The sequence below is a fragment of the Suillus subalutaceus genome (assembly GCF_016647625.1).
Source record: "Suillus subalutaceus strain FC151 chromosome Unknown DFJ58scaffold_8, whole genome shotgun sequence".
Classification (NCBI taxonomy): Eukaryota; Fungi; Basidiomycota; class Agaricomycetes; order Boletales; family Suillaceae; genus Suillus; species Suillus subalutaceus.
The window spans coordinates 389,014-415,819 of NW_024540257.1; the positions used below are offsets into that span (position 1 = coordinate 389,014).

The following is a 26,806-nucleotide window of genomic DNA, read 5'->3' on the forward strand; positions in this document are numbered from 1 at the left end:
TGGTGAAATCATCAATTCTAGATCTAGCACATTGGTTGATACTGGATTAGGAAATGTCAAATATGTTCCATTGGCTTACTTGATTAGGCCTACTTTTCTCAGTTTATCAAGATCAGCTTAATAATAACTCAAATGGTGTGTGATTGTTCAATAGAGCATGCCTGATGTTCTAATGGTTCCGACATCAATTGGAACACTGGATTATTCCCTGGAGAGTTTCAATTCCACTATTCACATCTTTTAGACTAGTTCTGTGTTCCATGTCTGTGGGTAACTGTCATATACCATATTTCTGGGTACAGATCCGAAGATCTGGATCTCAGATCCGATCCAGATCCGATGGACATATCCGTCGTCCTGTCCACAGATCTGATCTGATCCTTATTTCATATCCTGTTCATATAACTCTAACTATCGTTCATCTCCTTTCGGCATTCCTGTACACCGGTATACCGGTTATCCTTTACTTCTGTTATGCTTACTGATCCGCTACACTTACTGATCTGCTTTAGCTTATACTTCATTCCTGGTTATGATTCGTTATCCATCCGACTTACCGATATGCTGTACACATACTTTGCTTATACTTCGTACATAGCCTCGCGTTCTTGCTTATTGATCATTCCGTTAGTTATCCGTAGTATATAAACCCTTGTACATGCGCTGTAGTAGATCAGTTCGAATATCATCTTAGATTGCACTCATTCTGCCTGGACTCTAAGTCCCTCCGTTATCCATCCGGACTTGAGTACGATACTCTTGTCTACTCCGAGACTTAGGATTGATTCCTATAGTCTATATATCCATCTCTGTCTTCGGACAGTCCACACCCGTTAGTTCTAGTTCGGATCTGATCCGGATTAGCCGTTACTCTATACATTCGATATCCGGAAGCCTTAACGGATCCATTACAATACTTATCCGTCTCACTAGACACGATACTCTAGCACTCTGAAATAAGGGGCAAGACTTGGGAAAGGGGCACAGCGCACGAGCTGAGGCCAAAGCCCTTTGGATCCAATATGATTTGAGTACGGTCTTAACAGTAACCCTAACCCCTTTTGATACATCCAGGTATGTAGTATATTTATTTTACTACCAGATTCATATATAGCTTTAACTCTGCATCCATTGATTTCTGTATCAATGTAAATTAAATCCCTACATGTTCTGGACTTCTGATTCTGTGTAAGAAATGTTTCCATGATGGCCTGGTCTTTATTGGATTTGGGTCTGATTAGATCTATTAAACTACTAGATAGATCTCTAAATACAGCTAAGATTTCCTGTGCTGATAACTTTATTTGGCTATTTAAAATTCAGTCTATCAATAGCCAAGGGTCTATCTTGGCTGACAGTTCAGATTTTCTAGGTATGTGTTTTGGTTCTTTCCAAGGTGTGGGAACTAGCACTTTGGGCTTTTTGCCCAAAGCCCTTATATTATTCTGACCTTGTTTCTGCCCCACATCCCTATAATTGTTTCTCTCTTTCATCCTCACTGCTGGGCCATCCTCCATGATTTTGTTATTGACATCTTTATTGTAGCACAGCCACTGAATAGCAATAGCCTTATAACACACCTCTTTTTTCTACTGTTTTGTGAATATCCTTAGGCAGTGCTGGTGCATAGCACCATGTTTCTTTTTCTTTCTTTGGTGAGTCATTTGCTACTGCTATTACTTCTAATTTCTTTACCTCTGTAGGGTTGAATGTTCTTACAGAGGGTACTCCAGGTCCTGGGCATCTTCTTTTCAGCTCTTCTAGTGTTTTTTCTTTGTTAGTGTCCTTATTTTCCTGCTAGTACTCTGGTGTCTTCTCTGTATCTACTAACTCTTCTATTTTGCTGGTAGATTTCTAGTTTCAGGGCTTAAAAGTATAGCAATGTATAACTCAGATCATCAATAGATAGATTGTTTAACTGCTATATTAAGTCTTCTATCTGGTCTGGTTCTTTTGACTTTGACTTCTTAGCTTCCTTTGCCTTTAATTCTTGCTGCTTTACTTCCTCATTTAAACTACTATCTGAGTCATAGTCCTTAGTTTTTGACATCTCCTGATGTGATTCCTTCTTCTTTCAGTTGAAATATTCACATAGTTTTTCATCTAAGCTATCTTCAAACTTCACCTTAGGCTTACTGGATCTTAATCTTGTCTTAGTAAGCTTTTTAGACTTTGCTTTGCATTTAGACTTGAAATTGTCCTCAGACCCAGAGTTGCTCTTGTTTTCTAAATCACCATCAGAATAACTAGATGTATCTGTTTCACCTTCTGATGTTTTGGAGTCTGAGTATGCATGTTTTATCTCAAATCAATATCATTGCAAGCAAGTCTCTATAGCTGCTACTATCACTATAGGTGAATAAGAAGTTGTTTAATCACATAAAGGGTCTCTGGTGATAAGATTACCTTCTATCTTATTCTATAGGTCTTTATGAATCCCTTTTCATAGGTATGTAGCATGGTCATTCTTGCTGATTTTGTTGTGTGCTTTAAAGCCATTCTCTAATAATAGTGAATTTACACACATAAATTCTGATAGTGTTCTGATTGGATTGGCTTCTTATTCTGAGTGACTACAAACCTTACTAAGTCCTTTGGCTTATATCACTTAGTATAATGATCTGTATCAAAGTTATTAAGTAAATCAGCCTTAAGCTAAGCTTAGCTATGGTTGTTGAAGCTTTCTAGTATTTTGATTAGGTCAGCAACACTGGTTAAACAATATTAAACAATGTTTTTACAAAGATCTCTTGATAAGATCACCTGATATTGCTAACAAAGCTTCTCATAATGTTTAATGAATTTTTTAACTTGAGTATATTTATTCTTGAACTTAGATGGTGCATTCTTCATGCCTGGATAGGGGAGTATTAGAGGACCTTGAGGTAAAATAGATTCTGAGGTAGTTGCAGTGGTGTTGGTCATAGTAGGTACTGATGTGAGTCTTAAGGCAGCAGCAATAGTAGTGCCTATAATAAAAACTGTGGGTATAGTCTGACTGGTGGATGTAGCAGGTACTGGTGCAGATGAGCTGGTAGCTGGTATAAAGTTTGTGGTCTCTGAAACAAAAGGCTGCATTATCAAAGATACAAGCATTCCAGTATTGTTGCAGTTATTATCTACAATTTTTGCAACCATGATAGAGTACTGTCATGGGTCTATTCAGTTGCCTGTAATATAGTGCAGGAAAAGCAAAGCATCAGAGAACATTTTAATTTGTTAACTGCAGTATAATGATCTTTAATATTACTTATGCTTCAGCTTGAAGACACAGATATTCTGTGGGATCTTGCTTGGTACCTAAATTTGACTGGGGAAAAAACCTACTGTCAAATACACTCTCTTTTGATGAGGTAAATAAGCTATACCTTAGTTCAAGTTCAGTATTTGCACTCTTTCAGAATATGGGTAAGGAAGGTTATACTACCCTGGGAAATCATTAATGATGTCAACACATTTTTGTGCTAAATAGATCAACTTGGAGTAAATCCCACTAGCAGTGTATTGGACCACTATGTGGTTAGAGTAGGGACAACTCTTACTGTAAATTCAACAAGGTGGAGATGGCACCTTTAGCTAGTGTATTTAGCTGGAATTATTTCTAAATATATCAGAGCTACATATTTTAAAAGCCATCCCCTTGCATTTGCCCTCTCATGAACAACCAACCAATCACCTTAGGCGTGTAAAGTCTGGCTTAGCGAGAGCTTTTATGAAAATGTCTGCGATGTTCTCCTTCAACCGTACATAGTGCAGTTTTCAGTTGTCAAAGCGATACTCATTCGTGGATAGAGTGGTAGGCCATATCAATGTGTTTAACATGGGCGTGGAATGAATTGTCCTTGGTGAGGATGATGGCTCCGTTGTTGTCACACATAAGGGGGGAGGCTGATGACTGAGTGAATCCTAGCTCATGGAGAACAGTGCGGACCCATTTTATCTCTTTTCTGGCCTCTGCTGCAGCAACATACTCAGCTTTGCATGTTGAGAGAGCTACAGTTTTCTGTTGTTGCACACTCCATGTGACAATGCTTCCTCTGAGTGAACAGCAATATCCATGTACTGAGCGGCGCATTGTGACAATCATACCAGCGCTGGGCGCGTATGAATGTCATAGGCATATTTTGACTGGCCTAGAAGAAAAGAGTAAGGTGCTAGTCACCAGCGCTATTCAGCTCCCAAGCTATCCGCTTTGGAACCACTTTTCTCCCATAGCGTGCTACCCGGTCCGACATCTAGGTGTTCCGCCCTCCCATGTCCTGCCTATGTCCACCTACCTCCGCTGGTGCATTATATTTCCTTAAATGTCGCTACTCATCAGTCACAGGTCTTATTACATGTGTCCTCATGCTCCGCAGCGCTGCATGTTCTATTACCTGTCGCTACATCGTGCCCTCGCCAGTGTCGCTACTATACTCGCCTACGCATCCCGAACCCCTACACAGTATGATAAAATGACCTGTCCTACATACAGTACAGTACTTCCCTTCCCCAGACCTTTGCTGGTGTCGGAGTCACTTTAGTCGCTATATCCTAGTTTTGGTGCAATCAATTCTGCTCTTGCCAAATTCTCTGATCGTGTTGTGGGTATCACAACCTGGCAGGCACATATAAGAAAAGTGCTCAGCCAGTATAAGTGAGTCTCAGCTCTGCCTAGCTGCTATACTCGCAGAATGCAAGAACGTTTGACCCTAAAGGGGAAGCAAGGAAAGCAAGGATCCACGGAATGATGCTGAACAACCCTGGTGAATGGTGGTGAAAGCGTGAGAAATGCGCTGAAGGCGCGCGCGGGAAAGCGGAATGCGAAAGTGCGCGGAGCGCGGGAAGGTAGTGCAAGTGGTGCACAAGTGTAGACGACGGATACTGAGACTGATAAGGGGAAAGTGTGGATCTAGACGGATACTGATAGTGCCCACTAGCTATAGACTGATGCTAGGGCCTCAAAACGATGATGGACACATGCATTGCATGGAACTAACTGGTGATAGATACTGAGTGGTAGGAAGGTAAGGTAGGAAGGTAAGGTGGAATAGTTGGGTGTAAAACGAACATGAGAGTATGTAAGTTCTACCTAAGCGCTCTCCCAGGGCTCGGAGCCGAGTAGGGAGCGCTCTAAGTATGTAAATGAGGTAAGGTGATGTAAAGTAAGGGTGCATAACGAAATGGGAAGTGTAATATGCTAAATATGGTCAGATAACGAAAAGGGACATACCGAGGGACTGGTTGGACGATGGATGGATGCTCCTGGATGCTGTGCAACATAGTGCACTTAAGCGCAAGAAAGCGCGCAAGGTGCGCATGCGGGAATACTGCGCATTGTGCGGGAAAGTGTCGCGCCTATGGCGCGTTCCACGGGAAAGTGGTGCACTCTATAGGGAATGACTAGAGGGTGATGGTGCAAGTTGTGCCGTGAAGGCCAGTCATCAGAATTTGTAATATGAGCCCATATGTGCCTGCAGAAACGCGAGTCTCTACAGTGTGTCGCTTGACTTGCTTTGAGTGCGCGTCGCTAAAGTTTCCTCATAAAGTTTGATTTTCGCAACGTCAGGATCGCTGTTGGTAGTCGAGCTATAATCTAGTCGCTATCGGGCATTCCACTTGCACTATCATACCTTATTCCTCGCTTTCCCTTCTTTTGATTTCTTCTCGCTGTCGCTAGTCGGACGTCGCATAGCGCTATCGCATAGGACAACTTGCATAGCGCTCCTCACTTATATGCACATTTCTCTGTCGGAACTCACTTGTCGCTAGTCGCTGATTGCTACAACGCTACTCATTGGTTTTTTGGTCTTAGGTCGCTATAGGTTATTAGCCCTTCGCATCATCGCTACCCTTGCATATTTGAAGGGAGTTGCTTCAATAGCAGTCCTCTTGGGTTGAATACTACACTCGCGCCTATTTGGATAAGTAGCACTAGTTTCTAACCAGCCTAGTCACTATTACTCTTTCACAGCGTGTCAATGCAGCTCACAAGGTCACTATCTGTGTATGCGAGCAGGCGTGCAGTATGTTTGCCACCGAGGGTAAGATGTTGATCGCGCGTGCCCTTGAGGTATCTGACCACACGTTTAGCACTTCCCAGTGCACACGCCCATAGCTGTCAAGGAACTTGCAGAGCTGTTGTACAGCATAGGCTATGTTGGGTCTGTACCAATCGCAAGGTACATGAGGGAGCCAACAAGGGAACAATAAAGTGTTCAAGCCATGAGGTCGCATTCGGCGTCGTTGCGAGGAGAATGATTGCAATGGGATAGACGTAGTCCGGGATCCATAGGGATCAGCACAGGAACAGCATCTGTTAGGCCAAATTGAGTGATAATGCGGTCAATAAGTGCTGTTTGGGAGAGTGCAATGGTGCGTGTTGTGCAATCACGTTTGATGGAGATACCTAGACAGAAACACGCCTCACCCAGCTCGGAGACTTCCCATTTGGTGCGAAGTTCGGCTTTGAAATCCACTAGAACGGCATTTGAGCTCCCAACAGTGAAGAAGTCGTCAACATGAATAGCGACGAGGAGGACACCAGTGTCAGACTTCTGGAAGTATATGCAATGCTCACTCTTCAGACGCTTGAAGCCCCAGGACAACATCGCCTCATTTAGTGTCCGGTTCCAGGCTAAGCCGCCCTGCTTCATCCCATATAAGCCTTTCTGCAGCTCCCATACATGATCCTCAAAGCCTGGTTCCACGAAACCTTCAGGTTGGTCCATGTAGCATACTTTGTCAGAGTCAAGCAGCCCATAAAGAAATGTGGTCTTGATATCAAGCTGTTCGGTCTCCCAATCAAGAGCAGCACTGAGCTGAGCTAGAATTTAGAAGGATTCCAGCTGAGCAGTGGGTGTAGAGGTCTTAGTGTAATCCTGTCCCCAAATGGCTGAATAGCCACAACAGACATAGCGGGCCCCCCATTTTCATCACACTTTAGTTTGAATATGGGGTGTCCTTTCATGATTTTTCAGCCCACAGGTACTGAGGTGCAAGGGACAAGCTTATAGACACCTAGATTATGGAGTGAGTCAAATTCCTCGCGCATGGCTTTGGTCCAGTCTTTAGCATTTGCCAAGGCCATGGCCTCAGCATAAGTGGTGGGATCATTGGGGTGCTCGGTGTCGAAACTGTCTGGTAAGGCAGCAAAGACTTCAGTGAGATAGGCAATCTCGGCTTCGAGATCTGCAAGGTCAGGGTCAGCGAGATCTGCAGATAGGGCGTGATCCAACGAGGGAGTGGCAGAAATGCTATCTAGTGCCTGCAAGCGTTCAGCAACAGCTGAAGAAGCCAAAATCGCACGCTGAGTGGCAGGGATATATTTGGTACCTTCCGTGGCACATCGACATTCGGAGGGGACAGGTACATGGGCAGATTAGCAAATAGGAGGGGGAACAGAGGAATTTGGAGTGGGGATGATCATAGGTGGGGGAGAGTTGGGGATGGGAATGGTGTTTTTGGTAGGGGGTGGTGCATCTGGGCGAGTTGGGGCAGGTGGGTTCTCGATGAGGCGGCCAGGATGAAGGGGAGTGAAGTCATTATTATGAGATTCAATGAAAGATACATGATATGATACAAAAACCTTGTGTGACTCACGGTGGTAACACCTATATGCCTTAGAGTTGAGCGAGTACCCGATTAGGACGCACTCAACCAAACAATTAAATATCTTGGGGTTGTGTCGGTTTTGAACAAGGACAACAGCCTGACAACCAATTTCACGCAGGTGCAATAGGTCTGGCTTATGAGTGTACGAGTGAACCAGACCTCATATGGTGTGCGGCCGTGCTGTGAGGCAACAGGGGTTCAGTTAGATAGGTAGTTAGCTGTAAGCATGAACTTGTCCCAGCGGTTTGGTGGGATACTACACGCTGAGCGCATGGCCTGTGCTTTGCCCATAAGAGTCCAGTGGAGGTGTTCAACACACCCGTTTTGTGCTGAGGTGTAGGGGGCAGTAAATTGATGCTGTGTCCCATGCGAGAGGAGCCACTCCTGCACGGATGCAGTCTTGAGTTCCCCGTTGTCCGAGCAATAGATACCGACCTTAGAGCTGGTCTCAAGTTCACGTGCACGCTCCCAAGCCTGTAGCGCAGGGAAGGCATCAGCTTTTGATGCTAGAGGGATTGTCCAAGAATAAGACAAGAAGTCGTCAATAATGTCCATAATGTATCTATGCCCATTTGCAGAAACAGTGTCTGGATGCTCCATTAAGTCAACATGTACAATGCCTAGCTTACGCATCACCCACTCCCCTTCCCTGACCTTCAGGGCGTGAGTCCTTAAAGTATTGGTGGAGATTTTTCTGTCAGCTTACATGGCATTCAGGTCAAAAGCACTACCAACTCACTCTTATGGCCTGTTAACCAAAGGGCACTCATGAAACTAGTCTTCAAGTTTGCTAACCTAATGATTTCAATCCTGATTTTGACCAGACTGGAATGGCCATTATTATGCCAAGCAGACTTTCTAATGTATAGGAAAAGTACAAGGGCACAAACCGTGGAATAGGTCAATTAGAATTGGAATTACAAAGGGAGGAAGTAGATAATATTCCTGACATTTAACTATATAGCCTAGTATACAACACTGCTAGCACATAATCACATATGCAAATGTTCAAATGTCTTGCCTTTGGGAGCTCAGCCCCAGTAGAAACCATGTATGGTGTGAGATGACAGAATACAATTATTTAGTGTTTGCACTGTACTCAATATGATGAGATAAGGCAGATAATGAAAAACACACATTGATCACATTGCATTGTCTCATTTTGCATTGTATCAGCTTGAACATGCTTGTAACTTTCCTTTGTCTTGCATTGCATTGCACATAACTTTGTGTTTTGCTTGTTTTTGACTCACTTTGCTCACACACCTTCATATTACACATTACAATTGCAAGTAACTCATATGCAAAGCAATGCAAAGGTAAGCTAACTACTACTGGAAGCTTTCTGTCATTGCTTCAGACTTACTGTTAACTACAGTAACACTTCTGACGTGCACCATACACTTGGGGATCTGGGCCCTGTTGGCCCCACTACACAGTGTGCAGCTACTATCAGTAATTGATGTTGAGCAGGCTCATCATGAGCTTGTAAAGTGAGGCAGTCTCCATCATGGCAATGTTTACACAGGCTGACACAAGTATGTACATATAGAGAAAAATGAGGCAGCAGGGAGTACCAGTGCTATGCAACATTCAGAGTGGCTTATGAGGGTGCTGATGAAGATGATGAGGCTTGAGACAATGAAAATTAGAGCCAAACATATACTTTAATACATTTTTAAAAACTTGAATCATTTGCATGATTCCTCATCAAGAGACAACTGAAGTTGATGTTTAAGCTCCTGCACAGCCTGAAAGGACTTGTCCATCTGAGAACAATCATAAAAGTGTGCCTCTTCCTCTTGTGTGAAGAACTTACAATAAATTAAGTCTGGAGGGGGTAGACTTGGTGTTGCAAACTACTTCTAGTCAAGCCTTGGAACAATAGTTTTAGGTGTATTGGGCTCAGATCCCGGTTTTGTGATACTGCCATTGCTAGGAAGAGTCTTTGAGGGCATTGCATACTGTTCTGGTTCATTTAACTCCAGCTCTGTGATGCTGTCATTGCCAGGAATAGTTTTAGATGGAAGAGGAGCTACATTGTCCGATTCCAGTTCTGTGATGCTGTCAATTGGAAGAGTTTTAGACAGGAGAGGTGCTATATCATTGAAGCTTTTAAATCCCAATTCAGTGTATCTAGAAATAGTGCAGTCAAATAATGTACTTACATATCATCAATCCAATCTCATAGCACCTCCTTTTGTGTGGCCACTGGTTTCAGCTCAGACTGAGTAAGAATATGCTGCATAAGAAATTGACAGGCAGGACTGTTGGTCCAGAATTCTCAATCCAGCATAATATCATCAGACCAAGTCAAATGAGGAATACTATGGGAGTGGCCACTGTCGGTCTAGTCCTCACTGCATAAACTAAGTGTGTGAGTCCATGATTTACCATCAGTTAATCTCACCTTCTAGGCTCTTTCTGAAGATAGCTATCTAGTTCAGAGTCTGCTGGTAATTCCAAGAAAAATTGCACAACATCACTGGCAGGAAGGTCCATAAGAAAAGAGGAGGCTTAATTTGAGTACTTAGAAGATTTGAAGTGATTCGGACATAGCTAAAAGGCACTACATTGGTAGCTACAACTTCATTCTAGTGGCTTTTCATACCACCATCATGTCAGTATTATCCCCATCCTTACTAGGGCTTTCTTGTCATCATCTCATTTGTTAGATCATTTCTTGCAGCATTCAAAGAATTATCCACAACATAATAATGTAAGTGTTGTATTTCATGCTTAATAGGCTCAGAATATGTTAATAGGGGTGGATATATGTGCACAAAGGGTGGGTATATGCACACACCAAGTGCCAGCACTCTCTCTGGAACTCAAATTCAGCAACTTCAGGAATGGCTTGCAGTATATGAATTGCAATGCATCAAGTTACAGTGTGAAATTACAAGACTCACAGGAGAATGCAATACTATCAAGTACATCAACAACTCTTTTTTTAAAATCATTTCATGTGGTTTAATATACTGACAATCAGTTTAGACAATCATTTCACACCCTTATTCAAGTTCTTAAATTACCAAAAGATACAGACCCTCTCGAGTCCAGTATTGGCGGCATCATGGCAAGTAACTTGCATCAATCCCACTCCAACCATGCTTCTCACCTAAAATTATGATTTTGGTGCTGATCTGACTATGATGCATGGCTCAATTCTGCAGTAGTCTCTCACATCAAGCAAGGCACTGCTCCATACCTCAAGGAAAAAGACAGTAATCACACCACAAATGCTACACTCAAGTCTATTTACTGGACATGTCGCACAGCATGGGCAGAGCTTGTTGTGAAGAAACTCACACCACCAACATGGGCAAGACAATGTGCTTTTGGTCAGTCCCTGATGCAGAGTGTCATGGAGAAGAAATTCCCATTGTTTTGGTTTGAAGCGGATGGATGGAAGTTAATGCTACTGTGTACAGCTAACCATCCCAACTGGCAGAAGTGCCACCTCAATCAGGACAGGACCTGGAAGAACCCAGATAAGACTGCTGCCAAACGTGAGGCTATGGATGAGGACAACAATACATGCACTTCGACACCAAGCCCATTGTTAAGAAGTCAAAGGGTAAGAAATGTGAATGTAGTATGGATGACTCCAATGCTTTACAACTTACCAACAAGCATCAAAAAGGTCTGTGTTATTATTACTGCTATGCTCATCTGACTTTTGTAGTGTCAGTGACTCCTTTATTCAAACATCACCCTGGCTCTTTCATCAATATCTGCTTTGAACTGGCGAAAGTAAGGGAGACCAAATTCTACTAGGTCAGAAAGTATCTTCCATGAATTGAAGTGATCCTGGTGTGACAGACCAGCAGTGTCCGGTGAGTCAGGGTATAGATTCAGTAAGTCTTTCCATCCCCTCTGTGGTTCAATAATTGAAGGATCTGCTTGTAGATTGAGTGGAGACTTTGACCAGGGTACCATATCCTTGTCAATCCAACTGGGAAAGAAGGAAAATTTAGAGCTGTTGGTTGGTGTGTTGAGCTGAATAATCTCTTTACAAAGGCAAGCTCTGCAGTGCATGGTGCATTCTTGAAGATCTGATGATCCACAACTTGGATATAGGTTATCAATGGAGGAAAAGGGTCTAATCATACTATTGACTGCATTATCCTTGAATCTCCCTTGGTTCAGGTGTACCAAAACTTGCACAGAACATTTGAGCGCAACTTTCTCCATACACTCCTCACCAATTGACATGTGAAAAGAAACATGGCACAAACATTTAAAGAACTCTATATGTACATGACTGGGCATTTCCCACATGAAATTATATTGTGACATCATAGTAAGTATTGTATCCAAGATGTCATGAACAAGGCATATGAACAATTGTATAAGAGCAATACTGAAATAGAGGCAGAGGCAGCAGCAATAGAAGACCACCCAACAATGGAAGATGTAGTAGTCGAGTTGGGGGTATAGCCTTATGTTACATTTTCTTTGTCTACTATGCAAGACTGCGATGGGTGCAATAAACATATGTGACTGTGCTCTGTATTAAAGATATAGTTAAAATTTTAAGTGACACACTGAAGTGAAATTAAACATACTATTGTGACCCTCCATATGGCATGCACTACAATGGGTCTGCGTTTATGGAGGAGCCTGAGGACAGCATCGATAACATTGTCATTGGATGACCATGACAGTGTGCAGGATTGAAGTGGTGTAGCGTCAAGAAGGGATGCTGTAACAGGTAGTAGGATGATATGATGTATGATTGCGATCACCTTGATATCAAACTGGTCAACACCAGACCACCTTGTCTTTTTATGAAGGTCTTCAATGGTTATAATCTTCTTCTCATATGTGCAGTCCACAATGCAGTCCAGCAAGGAGTCAGGCATCATTATGCCAGGTCCATAATCAATAATGTTACATTCTCCATAAATTCTTCATGCAGATGACTCCCACCAATCTTCCAGTGAGTTGTGGAGCTCAATCTGTTTTAGTTGCATGGTGTGTTTAGTGAGACAAGAATGATGAGGGACTCTAAGGGAGGGTGTGACTGTAGTAGTAGTGTCAATAAACAAGAATGTGTTTGGATGGTGGATGTCGCAGCAGGTCTCGGGTAGTACTAGTGTACAATGCAAACAGCCATCTGGCTGTGCCAGATCACATGCAAGGTGAACTGATTCTGTAATAGGAAGACAGTGGTGAGTAATTTCAATTTGTAATAGGTAATCTTCTCACCTGCCAATGACTCATTGTTGAAGTGAACGTAGAATACTTTCTGTTGACACTGAATTGTGCTTCATAGATGGGCATTGATCAAGCAGTTCATTGCGGGGTCCAGTTCCTTGGTTTTTTTCTATGCGGTCCAACTTGCAGTCTTCTCCTCCTCTTTTGACTGCAGCATTTCACGTAATTGCTCGTCTTCTCCCAATACACCTACTTTGTCACAGTTGGTACCCCATTACAACACTCTGACTTCCACTATCTCCCCCGCACTCCAAATTTACATTCTCTTCATGATCCTTATTGTCCTCTTCAGATGTTGGGCTTTCATCAAGCTGGGAAGATACCATTGTATGGACTACATGCTGACATTTTGTAAGAAGAGTACTGCCAGTGACTATGTTAGTTGTTTTGTTTTCTTGACTCTTGATGCAGGCGCCTTTCCTTCCAGACATCATCAAAGTGCTCCTTCTCAGCCAATAGGATGCTGCCACAATGTTGACAGTTTGCATGTCACCCTCCACTGGACAACAAGTTTGATATTGAGTACATCCATTCCCTACTCCAAGTCGCCAGTTACACTGAAAGATTGATATATAGACTGAACACTTATCATGCCAAATGATTCAGTTCTGCATAGTCCCCATATCTCACCAGAAATAAGGTGTGAGTTTGTTTTCCATGTACTCTGTTGTCATGTTACCTAATGTGACTATCTACATTATATTTTATTAGATTTTCTCACCCTTGCATTTGAGCTCTGCAAGGCTGGTATGAGTTTTGCTGCTGTGGCTGACAATGTTTACAAATGTTTCCTTCTAGCTGCTGCTGAGAGGTTGAAGGAATATAGTTGGGTTGAGTTTGAATTAACACGTACAGTAAGTAATATTTTCCCATAGCCCTAGTAGACCACCTTCAATCTCGAAGCAAGTGGATCGGAAGGAGCCTACAGTAAATCATGAGTTCACTTCTTACCTACTTATGGCCAACTTTTTTGTACGACACAGTGGAATGTCATGTGTAATTGATCTACTGTTAGAGTTAGTTGATCCTTTCTTGAATACATGCTTAGTTCAGCCAGTTTTCTCTGTTTGTCTCCTAAGTGTTATCAAAGTCGACTCTTATCGTATGAATGTTCTATGAATGCCATATATTTTTAAACTCGAATACTAAGCTTTACCCCTACCCAAATCCCCACTACAGTCATTGACTAGGAGGACTGATCACCCTCCAAACCTTCAATCCCTCATCCATGGAATCTGATAACAAAGTTAACCCCAGACAAAAGCTAGGAGGACTCACTTGACGGGAAAACCTAAGGACTCCCCCTTCATCCGTCAGAAGGACAACGAGGTGCAGGACAAGTGGACTCATGCCTCAAATGATTTCAGGCCAACTTCTTGACACTTGAGTCAGAGTTGGACCACAAGAGTGACTCTGCAAATACAAAATGAGTGAAATGTTTCACTCAGAGTGAATACCAAGCGAAACTTAACCTATCAAAATATCAGCAGAGTTTTCTTGAAAATGAACTTCCCTTCACCTATAATGGTGAAGCTAATGCTACAATGTTTAGAAAGTGGGTTAGGGAGGTTAGAGATTGGAAGGACAGAGCCAGACTGACTTCCAACCAATCACTCTGAATGCTTGGGAAATACCTTGGGGGACAGGCCTATCAATTCTTTGAATGAGACATCTTGGATCTCCAGAAGAACTACTCAATGACCAAGTTCTTTGAGCAACTGTTCGATTATGTGTTTCCCCCTGACTTTAGAATGCTTTAGCATCAGAGATTCCTGGACTGCAAGCAGGATGGTATACATACTGTGTGAGACTACCTACAATACCTACAGGACCTTGCTGATACTCCTGGAGACATCAGTGAACACAAGATTGTTCAACAGTTCTGGATGAACTGCAAGCCTTACATTAAGGTGTCCCTAGTTGACGAGGACTATGAATCAAACTCTATTAGTCTCATGACCATTGAGAAGAAGGCATTATGCACTGAGTGTGCTTTCTTGGAGAACTTGCAGAACCCAAATATACTCCTAGCCCTGAACCCAACGGTGGCTGCCAGTATTGTGAGCCATAGTCAACAATCTGGAAGATGTGACAGGAATGAGTCCCGATCCCACAGATTGAGTAGGAGAGACCGTATCTCATCTATATCAGCTAACACCATCCATCCCTCCATTGTAAAGCCTGCTAAGGCTGGTAGTAGACATACACATGGACCAGCCCAATCAAACTCATCTAGGATGTTGAGGGATGTCTATAAGAAGAGTGCCAACATCATTAAATGGCTAAGGAATAACAATCAGTGCTTTGAATTTGAATGTGAACAAAAGGGTCACTTAGCTAAGGACTGTCCTAAGCAACACAAGCTTCCCTACTGGCCTGTAAATTAAACAGGCAGCATCTACGTCAGCACTGTTGGAGTCTCAGATGCCGCTATCTGTCATGCTGCCATCGAAGAGGGAATAGTGAGTGGGCTTTACAGGATGGCTGTTAACATATTAGACTCTACTGAATTAGATAGCGAGGACCACTCACACATCATCAAGAAGACCCTGGCTACTCTGAGGATAGGAGTTCCACTTCTGATGGATGAAATGGATGATCTACTCCATTATCCCTATGTAATGGATAGGTTCACACTGGAGAACTGAGGAGGGCCTAACACATACTTGCTCTCTGATAAGCACAATTACAATTCCTACATTGTCTACTTCAACCAACTGAAGGACAAAATGTTTGATGCAGTTGCGTGGTTGACAGATTTGAAACTGCAAAACTATGAAGACCTTGTCATTAAGGGCTCCACTTTCAAGCTAACATGGTGTGGTAAAGTAATTGAAGGTACTCACCAGGGCATGCCAAATGATGCCTCTACCACCATAACCACAGATACAGTGACCGTTGAAAGTGCTGTGGTGAAAGAAATAGTAGCCAGCTAGTTATACCAACAAACCTACTAAATCCTAATGGGTGTGAGTGCAGTACATCAACCCAAGGGGACTGCTATTGAAGCACTTCCTTCTAATAGTGCAAGGGAAGAGAAGGGAAGGAGTTATGATCTGTGACCAAGATGTTCTGACCGACCGAAGGTCCAAGTCCGAGTCCAGAAGTGTTCAATGCAAGATACCCAATACAAGTAGAAAGGTCCAATGCTGAGGGGAGCGGCAGGTAAGGCTAGGCTGAGGTAAGGAGAGTCTAGGTATAACTAGGTATAATGAGATAAAACTAGGTATAGGTTGCCAAGTCAAAACTTCCAGTAGCAGTCCAAGTCTTACAAGGCCTAGGTATAGAAACCTTGAATAACACACACTTAGAGTGGTTAAGACACGTCCAAGATGAAAAGCAAAAGATCAATTGCACAAATCAAAGACTAGCTAAGGTGACTCCTACAATGGTAGCAGGTATGTCTAGAGAAGGGAAGTAAAGTATAATATAAGACTTGGGTCCTATTTATCTAACTGTATGAACGTCCAGAATCACACAGGCAAGAGTAGTAGTGAGATGCAGGGTATTCGGTTCTGTATGTAATGAGGCTTGCAGGTGCTGCGGCCATGGGAATACATGTAATAATGCCTGCTGTTCATTCAGTAATGGTAAGATAAGCTTCAAATGCACCAATGGAGATAGGTGGACATGGGTAGGACATGGGAGGATTCGGTACTGGCGGGATGGAACAGTCGGCCAAATTGCGTGATGACCGAATGGCGGGTAAGGGACGATGCAGACAATCCTGGCTAACTGTGAGTGGCCGAGGCAATAGGTCTGAATCAGCTGAGTCGAACATAGTCTGCTGCAACAATGGAAAAGTCGGATGAGTTGAGGCTCTGCAAGGAAGTGATGGGTGGATGTGATGTGGCTTCTAGGAGGCTTGACCTCTATAGCAAAAAGAGGTTCTGTGAGGCCAGCCCAAGTGTGAACACCACAGCACCTTGGAAAGGCTCAAAGATGAGTGCCCCAAACTTCTGATGTGTGAGTCCTCCTCAGATGAGGATGATGAAGGATTGCATGATGACATCATTACCAGTCTTGACCTGGCTTCAGAAATGGCTAATGAGAGCATGAGCCTGGAACAAATATACTGTGGGGATCTTGCACTGTGTTGCAGGACGTCCATTCCCCACATTGTAATGCAGCTCACCCCAAGTCCTCTTGTAGAATCCTACCAAGGGCCCTAGTGGTAGTCATCCTCATCAATGACCACTCATGCCAAGCCCTGCTTGACTCCAGATCACTGACAGATTTCCTGTCAACCACTGTCATTGACCAACTGAAACTAAAACTTGACTTACTAGATAAGCTAATTCCCTTACAACTCGCAGTACCGGGATCATGAAGTGTGGTTAAGGCAAGCACAACCATTTTTTTGGCTCCTATATCAGTATGTTTATGGACATTTGCCTGGATGATATCATCATTTACTTGGACAGTGCTGAAGACCACGTTAAACACGTGAAACTTGTGATTGATACCCTGCGGACGAGTAGTGTAACAGCTAATCTGGACAGAGTCTGAACAAGAAAACTATCGTAGGTAGACTGTCCAAAGACAGAGGCAGAGATATAGACTATAGGAGTCAATCCTAAGTCTTGGAATAGACAAGAGTTGAAGTAACTCAAGTCTGGACGGAAGACGGAAGACGGAAGACGGAAGACGGAAGACGGAAGACGGAAGACGGAAGACGGAAGACGGAAGACGGAAGACGGAAGACGGAAGACGGAAGACGGAAGACGGAAGACGGAAGACGGAAGATGGACAGAGGAGGACTTGAAGTCTGGGGCAAGAATGAGTATAATCTAAGATGATATTTGAACTGAGGTGTTATGAAGTTATATGGGAGTTTATATACTATAGGTACCTAACAGAATAATCAATTAGCAATGTCCAGGGCTATATACGAAGCATATGCAAAGTCTATTGGTAAGTAGGATTGATCACCAATCATTAATTGGAGATGAACATAGTGGCAAAGGTGAGTAATTGAGAACTCTAGCGGTGTCCTCTGACTTAAAGGTCTTATGTACAACACATATATAGTGACCGCACAACTATATAGAATAAGACTTCTTGCCAGTCCTTAAGTACACAGTCTACAACTTTTCTAGTTTTTGTGGTAGATAATGTGTGAGTTCTTGGGAGGGTTTACTTAAAGATGTCCCCTTCTTGTTTTCTCTCTGTAGGTTTGCTTTGAGGCCTTTGTCATTTGGAAAGGTTTGTTTCACCCTATGAAAGTTTGCCTCAATGTGAAGTAGTTCTCTTAGCTTGTGTGTCCCTTCCTGTAAAAGAGAGAGGTTATGTGTTTAGATAAAGTTTAGTTTAAGTTTAGTGGGTTAGTTTGTTATATAGTCAACCCCTATAAGGTAGTATATAACTCAGATAGATATTTCTTAGTCTTTCTTCAAGGCACCAGTTTTGCCTGCACTTTATTTCTTAGGTAATCTCACCTGTTTTGAGAACAGGGATGAAAGTGGGAAGTCTAGATTCACAGTGGCAAAATGGGCTCCTTTTACACCTTTTTGGAGGCCATCTTACTAAGCATGATTCAGCACATGGATTAGTAAGAACATTTTTACAAATTGATCCTTTTAGTGTGTTGAGTCAGCTTATTTACTAACTAGCTTATTAATACAATGTGATCTTACAAAGAAAGATGAATAAAAGACATGAGTCATCCCATGGATTGGTAAGAACATGCTTACAAACCAATCTTTTGAGTGAGCTGAATCAGCCTTCTTACTAAGTGGATTATAAATACACTTGCAAGTCTTACAAATCCTGACAAATCATGACAAAAACATGATGAATCAAGTTGAATCCTTATCAATCAGATTATTAACCAGTCACATGACAAGCTTACAAACATGCTTTGTGGCTGGAGAGGAAGTCTGATGGTTAAATATGCTTAGAAAAATGGGAAGAGATAGACTCTCATGGAACAAGATAGAAATACATGGAAAAATAGAAGTGAAGTTAGAAAGTGAAAATACTAGCTAATGAACAAGGAGAAAATGATGGGGTAACTTGCTGATAGGATACAGTCTGTTGTATTATACCTTCCTTATTACTCCTGCTGTGTATATGTCATGGTATGAGTCACATACCATGCATAACATCCACCTGGCATGAGAAATCGCAACTGTCCTCAGTTGAGGTGTGTATCATGTAGGTTAATTTAGTCTCTCTCTTCTCCATCTGTTCTCTGAATCTGCAAGGTGAAAGTATTCCTCCAGAATCCTAAAAAACTCAAAATATACTCTGCATGTTGGACATAATTGAAATAATACTTCCTGGTGACTTCTGTCCCAGTAGTATAACATTTGTCTATAGTGGATACTGATGTCGTGAAATATGACATCCTCATGGAGCTTATTACAATCATCCAGAAGAATATCAAAGAAACTAGAAATTTCATTCTGCCATCCTGCTTGATATGTGTGGTCTTTACCGTTCATGTTCAATAAAAATAAATTATAATGTCACTTATCCTGTGAGAGGGAAGAAGAATTGGAGTCAGATGATAATAAATTTTCCTTAGAGTGTTGAGCGTCAACAAGGGTATCAGCAATTTTGCGTAAGGCAGGATCACTTCAGCTGATATATGGAATTAGTCTAAAGGCAGCTACACCACGTCTAGACAGAGTTCCATTCATTTCTTTTAATATGTAAGAGCCTCCTTTTGTTTGTCTCTCAACAACAAAGGGTCCTAAGTATCGAGGTTTTGTTTTGTAACTTGATTCTTTTTCAATCTGGGTATTACAGACCAAGACAAAATCACCAGAATCAAATGATTTCTTATGCATCCTTAGGTGATATTTCTGTTCAAACTGAACCTTGGACTTGAATCTTGCCTTTTCAAGGTCTTCATGGCCTGTCTCAAATCTTCAGATCTTCTTTCGATTTGACAGATTTGTAGTGTAAGGAAATCAACGAGATGTATATTCTCATGAAATCCTTCCATAAGGAATGTAGCTTCACTAAGGTCAAAGAGTAGAATGGGATGTACTCCATGTAGGAGGTAAAATGGTGAGAATTCAGTTGCACGGCTTGTGGTGATATTTTCAGCAAAGAGTGTAATGCTGGTGGTTGGGGTGATCTTAACACTGACATTTATTTGTTAAAGACAGCAGTGTGATGCTCTGTTCTGTCATGTCTTGTCCTAAAATCAGGTTGAGGAGAGCATGACATCAGTTGATTTCTGGTAATCCTTTAGTAAGTTCTTCAACATGTGATGGCACTAGTCAACTTACCCATTCCAGACAGCCTCACACAAAAGACTGTCCAAGTGTGCTGTGGTGTGAGAGCATTAGAGTCAAGGATTACCTTTGAGAGAACTTTAAGAGGAAAAGCTTATGAAAGATGAATTTATAGACAAGATAGATGACCATGGTGCATTGACATTGACATTTCTTCTATTGCCTAAAGCTTCACTTAGGGTGAGTGCAAGGGCATCAGCCTTTGCAGGATGCTTTATATACTTCCTGACACACCAAGTACTTATTGATACCTGTATGATACCTCAATACGGACTTATTACATAGGTTTTGTGCTACCTAGTGATATTGTCTGGTTGTATTCCCTCATCTATTATTTATGCCCTAGGCCTCTTAAGCTTCACTAGCTATATGATATTTATGACATCTTTAACTGCATTAAGTTTTACTTTGTGATCTAAGGATTCACCATCTACCTAGCAGTGTTTCCAATGTGGAGTATTATAGTCCCCTCATAACAGAATCCCAGGTTGGCTTATATTTATGTGAGTAGCCTGTTTTAAGTATAACTTCATAGTAATCAGTCATTAATAGACCTGTTGCCAGGCATGGTCAGGCACATCACAAAGATCATCATCCTTCAATCAGGCATTCTCAATCCTATTTCCCACAATGACTAGTATCCTCTGGAACAAATTGATGAGTTCTTCTCTTAAATCCAGTGGTCAGTGTCAGTCAGATGATTACCTCCATTGATCACCAATGTTAAGACCGTACTCAAGTAGTATCGGATCCGAAGGGCTTTGGCCTCAGCTCGTGCGCTGTGCCCCTTTCCCGAGTCTTGCCCCTTATTTCAGAGTACTAGAGTATCACGTATATTGAGACAGATAAGTCTCGTAACAGATCCATTATGGCTTCCGGATATCAAATGTATAGAGTAACGGCTAATCCGGATCGGATCCGAACTAGAACTAACGGGTGTGGACTGTCCGAAGACAGAGATGGATATATAGACTATAGGAATCAATCCTAAGTCTCGGAGTAGACAAGAGTATCGTACTCAAGTCCGGACGGATAACAGAGGGACTTAGAGTCCAGACAGAATGAGTGCAATCTAAGATGATATTCAAACTGATCTACTACAGCGCATGTACAAGGGTTTATATACTACAGATAACTAACGGAATGATCAATAAGCAATGGTGCGAGGCTATGTACAAAGTATAAGCAAAGTATGTGTACAGCGTACTGGTAAGTCGGACAGATAACGTATCATAACCAGAAGTCTAAGCTAAAGCAGATCAGTAAGTGTAGCGGATCAGTAAGCATAACAGAAGTAAAGGATAACCGGTATACCGGTGTACAGGAATGCTGAAAGGAGATGAACGATAGTTAGAGTTATATGAACAGAACATGAAAACAAGGATTAGATTCGGATCTGTGGATTGGACGACGGATATGTCCATCGGATCTGGATCAGATCTGAGATCCGGATCTTCGGATCTGTACCCAGGAATATGGTATATGACAACCAATCATGAAACAGAGATGAAATGTATGTGTAATAAATCAGTAAGACAAATGGAAGTACAAATAACCAGAGTACTGGCAGTCAAAGAATTACCAAAAGGAGATAGACACTGTACTAAGGTTATATAAACAGGAAATAAATAGTGAACTAGATCGGATCAGTGGACTGGACGACAGGAGGGAACAATGGATCTGGATCGGATCTGAGATCCAGATGTCCAGACCTGGACCAGAAGTATGTATATGACAACAACACTAAGCTTGGGTTAGGTTAGGGCAATGATCATATCAGGATCATGGTGCTGACAGGACGTCCCAACATCTAACCCATAAGTGAGTGGGCACCCTATAAGATCACAAATACCACTCATATCAGGCACTGGAAATGTTCCTGTATCAACTTAAGAAAGCTAGAAGCCAAGGAGTTGATCCAGGTGGTCCTTGATCCACTGCAGGGGTTGGTGGTATCTGTACCTCTTGTAAAACTGGAAATGCTGGCTGAGAGTCCAGGCATGGCAACTGGAACACTTGTACAACATAGGCTCCTGCAATCCAACAGCATTAACCTGGATTTAGATCACTTGACCAAACTTACCATGATACAGTACAGGTGTTGAAAGCATGGTGATGGTTTAAGAGTGAAAGTTGATGTTTCAGTTACATAAAACCCACTTTGTATTTATTTCTGGTGATTCCCCTTGCTACGATAGACCTCTGGTTCATCACCTGACTGCAGTGTGACATTTCACTAAGTTCACCTATAGCTCGCTGTACATGAAGTGTAATTGAAAATGGTTCTATGATTATGTGTGCAGAGTATGTAGCAATACACCCATATAATTGTTAAGAGTTAAATTGAGACAATGAGGAACGGGTAAACATTACAGTGATCAAAAAGCTTAAATGTGCAAAACAAGTGACATCAGGGCGCATACCAAGACAGGTGAGATGGAAATGAAGAAGATCAACGTTGTTGCTGACAGATGCTTTACAATGAACTTGATTTCATCAATGTTAGGTTATTGCTGGAGATCACATGCGAAGTCAGGGGCTTTCTCACAATCTTCTTTCCGAAATTCCACTGCAAACTGAATTTCATCGAACAGTGTTGGGGTTATTCAAAGTGAGTCTATCATAAACTTCTGGTGTCATCAAAAGAGGCTGATCTTGAACAGAATGTTCTTGCTGCTCTTGTGGCTGTTCCTCCAGAAGTTATTTGATGGTAAGCCATTTTGACTTTAGTTTTCTTGTTAAGTATTGATCCTTTCAAATCAGATTCTCCACACCCTCACTTAGGTGGCTGTCAAAGCAATGTCCAGTCATCGTATGCTTCTGGAGACAATAATGACAGAGTTGGCAGGGGCAATGCCAAAAATGTCTCATAGTAAACCAACTAAGCAATATTATGTAGAGATGTTGGACTATATACCCTTCATACCTGATACCAGTCAATGGAAATGCTCTACACTACTATATATGTTAAGATGGGAATGAATTAGGCTGCTTCTAAAGGCTAATAAGTGACCAAATATGATCAGAACTAGAGTCCAGAGTAAGTTGCCAATGTATTGGAGTATAGTAAGAGTGTACAGTACCTAGAGTCCAGAGTAAGTTGCCAAAGAGGCAGGGAGCACTGGACTCTAGGATATGGGTGATGTTTGGTAAACACATGTAAACAGACAAGCCACAATCCAAAGGTAAGGAATAACTCGGCCTAGGGACATCCTAGGGAGGTCAGGAAGTCATGTAAATACTCAGAGAAATGTGAGGAATGATACTGTAAGTATATAGAGATAAAACACATAGGAAAGCGTACTGTAGAGGTGGGGACAAAGGTGGAGGAGATTACCTGTCTGTCCACCTCATCGCACAGCCAGTAGAAGCACAGGTCCAGTGGCTTCATGCGTCCATGGTGCTCTGGGTGCTTGGCTACAGAGATAGCAGACTGGTTATCTATCCTAAGGACAGATGAAGCCCTCGCTGGGAAACCCATTTCCAACAGCAGTTGCGCATCCACTTGATCGCCTTACCTGCCTCGACTGCAGCAATGTACTCTGCCTCAGTAGTGGACAGAGCAATGACTCCCTGGAGCTTGGAGCTCCAGGAGACTGCACCAGTACCTATCTTGACAATATAACCACCAGTAGAGCACCCAGTGTCCTTGCATCCACCATGATCAGCGTCGGAAAAGGTACAGAACAACTCAGTAGAGTGGGCCTTGGTCGATGGAGCCCTTGATGTAGCGAAGGAGGTGTTTGACAGCCTGCCAGTGGGCTATGCCTGGGTTCGAGTTTGAACCTGGCAAGAACACCGACAGTGTAGGCAATGTCAGGATGAGTGGTGGTGGCTAGATACATAAGAGCGCCAACAGCAGCAAGATAGGGCACACCACGCATGAAAGACACCTCAGCAGACGGAGTGGTGACAGGCTTGCAATCAGGCATGCCAAAGCGCTCGAGGATGTCAAGTGAGTACTGACACTGGGAGAGAGATCTATCATGATGCCCAGGAGTTGGGTGGTAGGACCAAGATCGCGAAGTTTGTAGTACTGAGAGAGTTGGGAGATGATTTTGTCAATGGCAGTGAGAGATTTCGATGCAAAGGTCATATTGTCAACAATGACAGGAAGGATGATGCGGTCGTCACTCGAGAGTAGACATAGATTGCTGCATCAGAGTACGTCTGCCTGAACCCAAGAGACTTGAGCACAGCTCTCATCATCTTGTTCCAGCGATTGCCTCCTTGCTTGGTGCCATAGATGAACTTGTCTAGGAGACAGACAAGTCTCTTAGGATCACCCTCAGCAAAGCCTTTGCATTGCTCCATGTAGACCTCACAGTCCATCTCTCCATTGAGATAAGCATGAGACACGTCCACAGAGCGAAGATGGAGATCGTGAATGGCAGCCATAGCAAGGACAATGTGGATGGTGGGCATACGTACAGTGGGAGCAAATAATCTCGAGGTAGTCAAAGCCAGGGCGCTGATTATAGCCCTTGGCCACAAGGCGTCCCTTGTAGCGCACAATGGAGCCATCAGCATTGCACTTGACTTTGAACACCCACCTCGAAATCCTCAGGCCTTTCGACGAGCCTCCAAGTCCCATTGCTCTGTATCAGGAAGACGCAGGGCTTCTCCAAAGGACATTGGCTCAGCTGAGGTGGCCACCGAGTAGCACACCTCAAAGCCTGCATCAGCATCCTCCATCTCATCATCCACTTCATCATTTAACTGCGCATTAGAGAGCTTCCACCACTCGCAAGGAGGGCGACGAGCTCATGCTGGCAGTCTGGGACCAATGCCAATTGGTGAAGCGGGCAGAGGAGGAGGTGGGGCAGCTGGTACAACAGGTGCGTGTGCAGGAAGCTGAGGAGGCGCTGGATCAGGCCTTAAGGCGCCAGGCATATCTCCAGGATGAACATCTTGGACAACTGGGTCAACTGCATGCTGAATAGGCAATACAGGAGGCGCTGGAAGCGATGGCAGGTGGAACTGGTGGACCTGGCAGATGCCTCTCCCCCCCATGAGTCAGTGCCTCATCAGAGTCGACATCATCATCATCATCAGAGTCTGGAATCACCCTAGACTCGACGGTGAGCAAGGCAGGGGGTGGAAGCACAGCAGTAGGTCTCTTAGACAGAAGTAGATACCTCTCGTCGAAGTCAGCACACTCTGAGATGACAGTGTGCTTGGAGGTGGGGTTATAGAACTTCTAGCCCTTGTAACCATCTGGATAACCAATGAATACGCACTTTTCCATATGGGACTCGAGCGCAGAGCGCTTGTCCTTCTGCACATGCACATAGGCAGTGCACCCCCACACTCTAAAGTGTGAGACGTCAGGTTTACACCGATGCCACAGCTCATAAGGCGTGGCATTATCCACTGCATCAGTGGGGCACCTGTTCCAGACATGAACCAAAGCTGCAAGACACTCACCCCAGAAGGCCTTCAGAAGACCAGACTCATCCAACATGGTGGTGATGTGCTCAACTAACACCCTATTGGTGCGCTCTGCAACACCATTCTGCTGGGGGCGAGCCCTGACGGTGTGCTGGCGCACGGTGCCACTCCGGGTAGTGAAGTCAAGGAAAGCATTGGACATGTACTCACCACCTTTGTCGTCCCTCAGAGTCTTGAGGCGTCGCTCAGATTGGTTCTCAGCATAAGTGTTGAACGTCTTGAAAGCTTCAAAGACGTCCGACTTGGCCCTGATGGGCAGGACAAAGCGGTAATGTGAGTACATATTTTGGTATATACCTTAGATTTTTCTCCTGCAGAGCACACGCAAACCCTTGTTCAAGTTCAAATTTCTGTTTCATACATCATCATATGATTCATGTGTGAGGGATAGAACTACGCTAGGTATACGAGGGTGCAGGATCGTCTCGAAGCATCTCAACATCTATTCCATAGTCCACATCATATTCTCCACCCGCATGACTGAACTCTAAGCCCTCCTCCCCAGGGGGTGCTGTGTGTGGGAGCATCTCGGAAACGCCATAGTCTGTAATCATATACTCTACCATATTGCGATCCTCTGTTGACATTTCTAAAAAAAACTGTGAAGACTACCTTGAAAACTCAGAAGAGGACTGCTAACCTTGAATTTCAGCCCAACGCATAGCATCTGCGTCAGCTACACACTGAGACTGCTTGTTTGGTGACGACGCTCTCTGAATGAATGGGATATGACTGATTTGGAGAGGGCATTGAACAGGCCTGGTACAGCCTGTTCCACGAGGCGTGGTGTACTGACGCTGTTCTGGCCACTGTAGGCGATGCTATAAAGGTAAGGAGCAAGGGGCATGAGAATTGCTCTTGCTCAAACAGGGCCTCATTGAAAACAGACCTGAAACGGAAGCTGCCGGAATGAAAGGAAAGACAAGACACCTTTGAGGCTGAGAGAACCAGTGCCATGGGACATGGTTATACAATGCCTTTGCATGTGTGACCTGTGCAACCTCAAGAGCAATATAGCACCTCAGAGTCATATGAGAGAGAATCCAAGCACAGAATTGTCTGTGATGAACAGAGTTACCAGAGACATGCTCTGGTTGGAAAGCATTGTGGTTAAAAACGTGCTCAAGGGTATTGGATCCAAAGGGCTCAGCCTCAGCTCATATGCTGTGCCCCTTACCCGAGTATTGCCCTTGACTTCAGAAGGCTGAAGTACCATGTTCAGAAGAACAGATGAGTGGCGGAAAGGCTAATCTGGATGAAGTCCAAGACTAGAAACAGAACAGAGGAAGACT

The 26,806-nt window shown here is 43.2% G+C and overlaps 2 protein-coding genes across 2 annotated transcripts; both read left to right on the forward strand.

Annotated features, from left to right (window-relative positions):
* Positions 1-11,535: 11,535 nt before the first annotated feature.
* DFJ58DRAFT_652329 (uncharacterized protein) lies at positions 11,536-11,808 on the forward strand (the record flags this gene model as incomplete). Its single annotated transcript, XM_041381676.1, has 2 exons — positions 11,536-11,628; positions 11,677-11,808. Coding segments are annotated over 2 exons (225 nt in total), but the record flags the coding sequence as incomplete, so codon positions are not given.
* Positions 11,809-14,319: 2,511 nt separating this feature from the next.
* On the forward strand, positions 14,320-16,779 carry DFJ58DRAFT_837134 (uncharacterized protein; the record flags this gene model as incomplete). Its single annotated transcript, XM_041392344.1, has 10 exons — positions 14,320-14,371; positions 14,577-14,620; positions 14,646-14,876; positions 14,997-15,132; positions 15,208-15,278; positions 15,498-15,644; positions 16,049-16,214; positions 16,354-16,406; positions 16,455-16,553; positions 16,600-16,779. The coding sequence occupies 10 exons, from the start codon at positions 14,320-14,322 to the stop codon at positions 16,777-16,779; spliced, it is 1,179 nt and encodes a 392-aa protein (XP_041249357.1).
* Between the last annotated feature and the right edge of the window lie 10,027 nt (positions 16,780-26,806).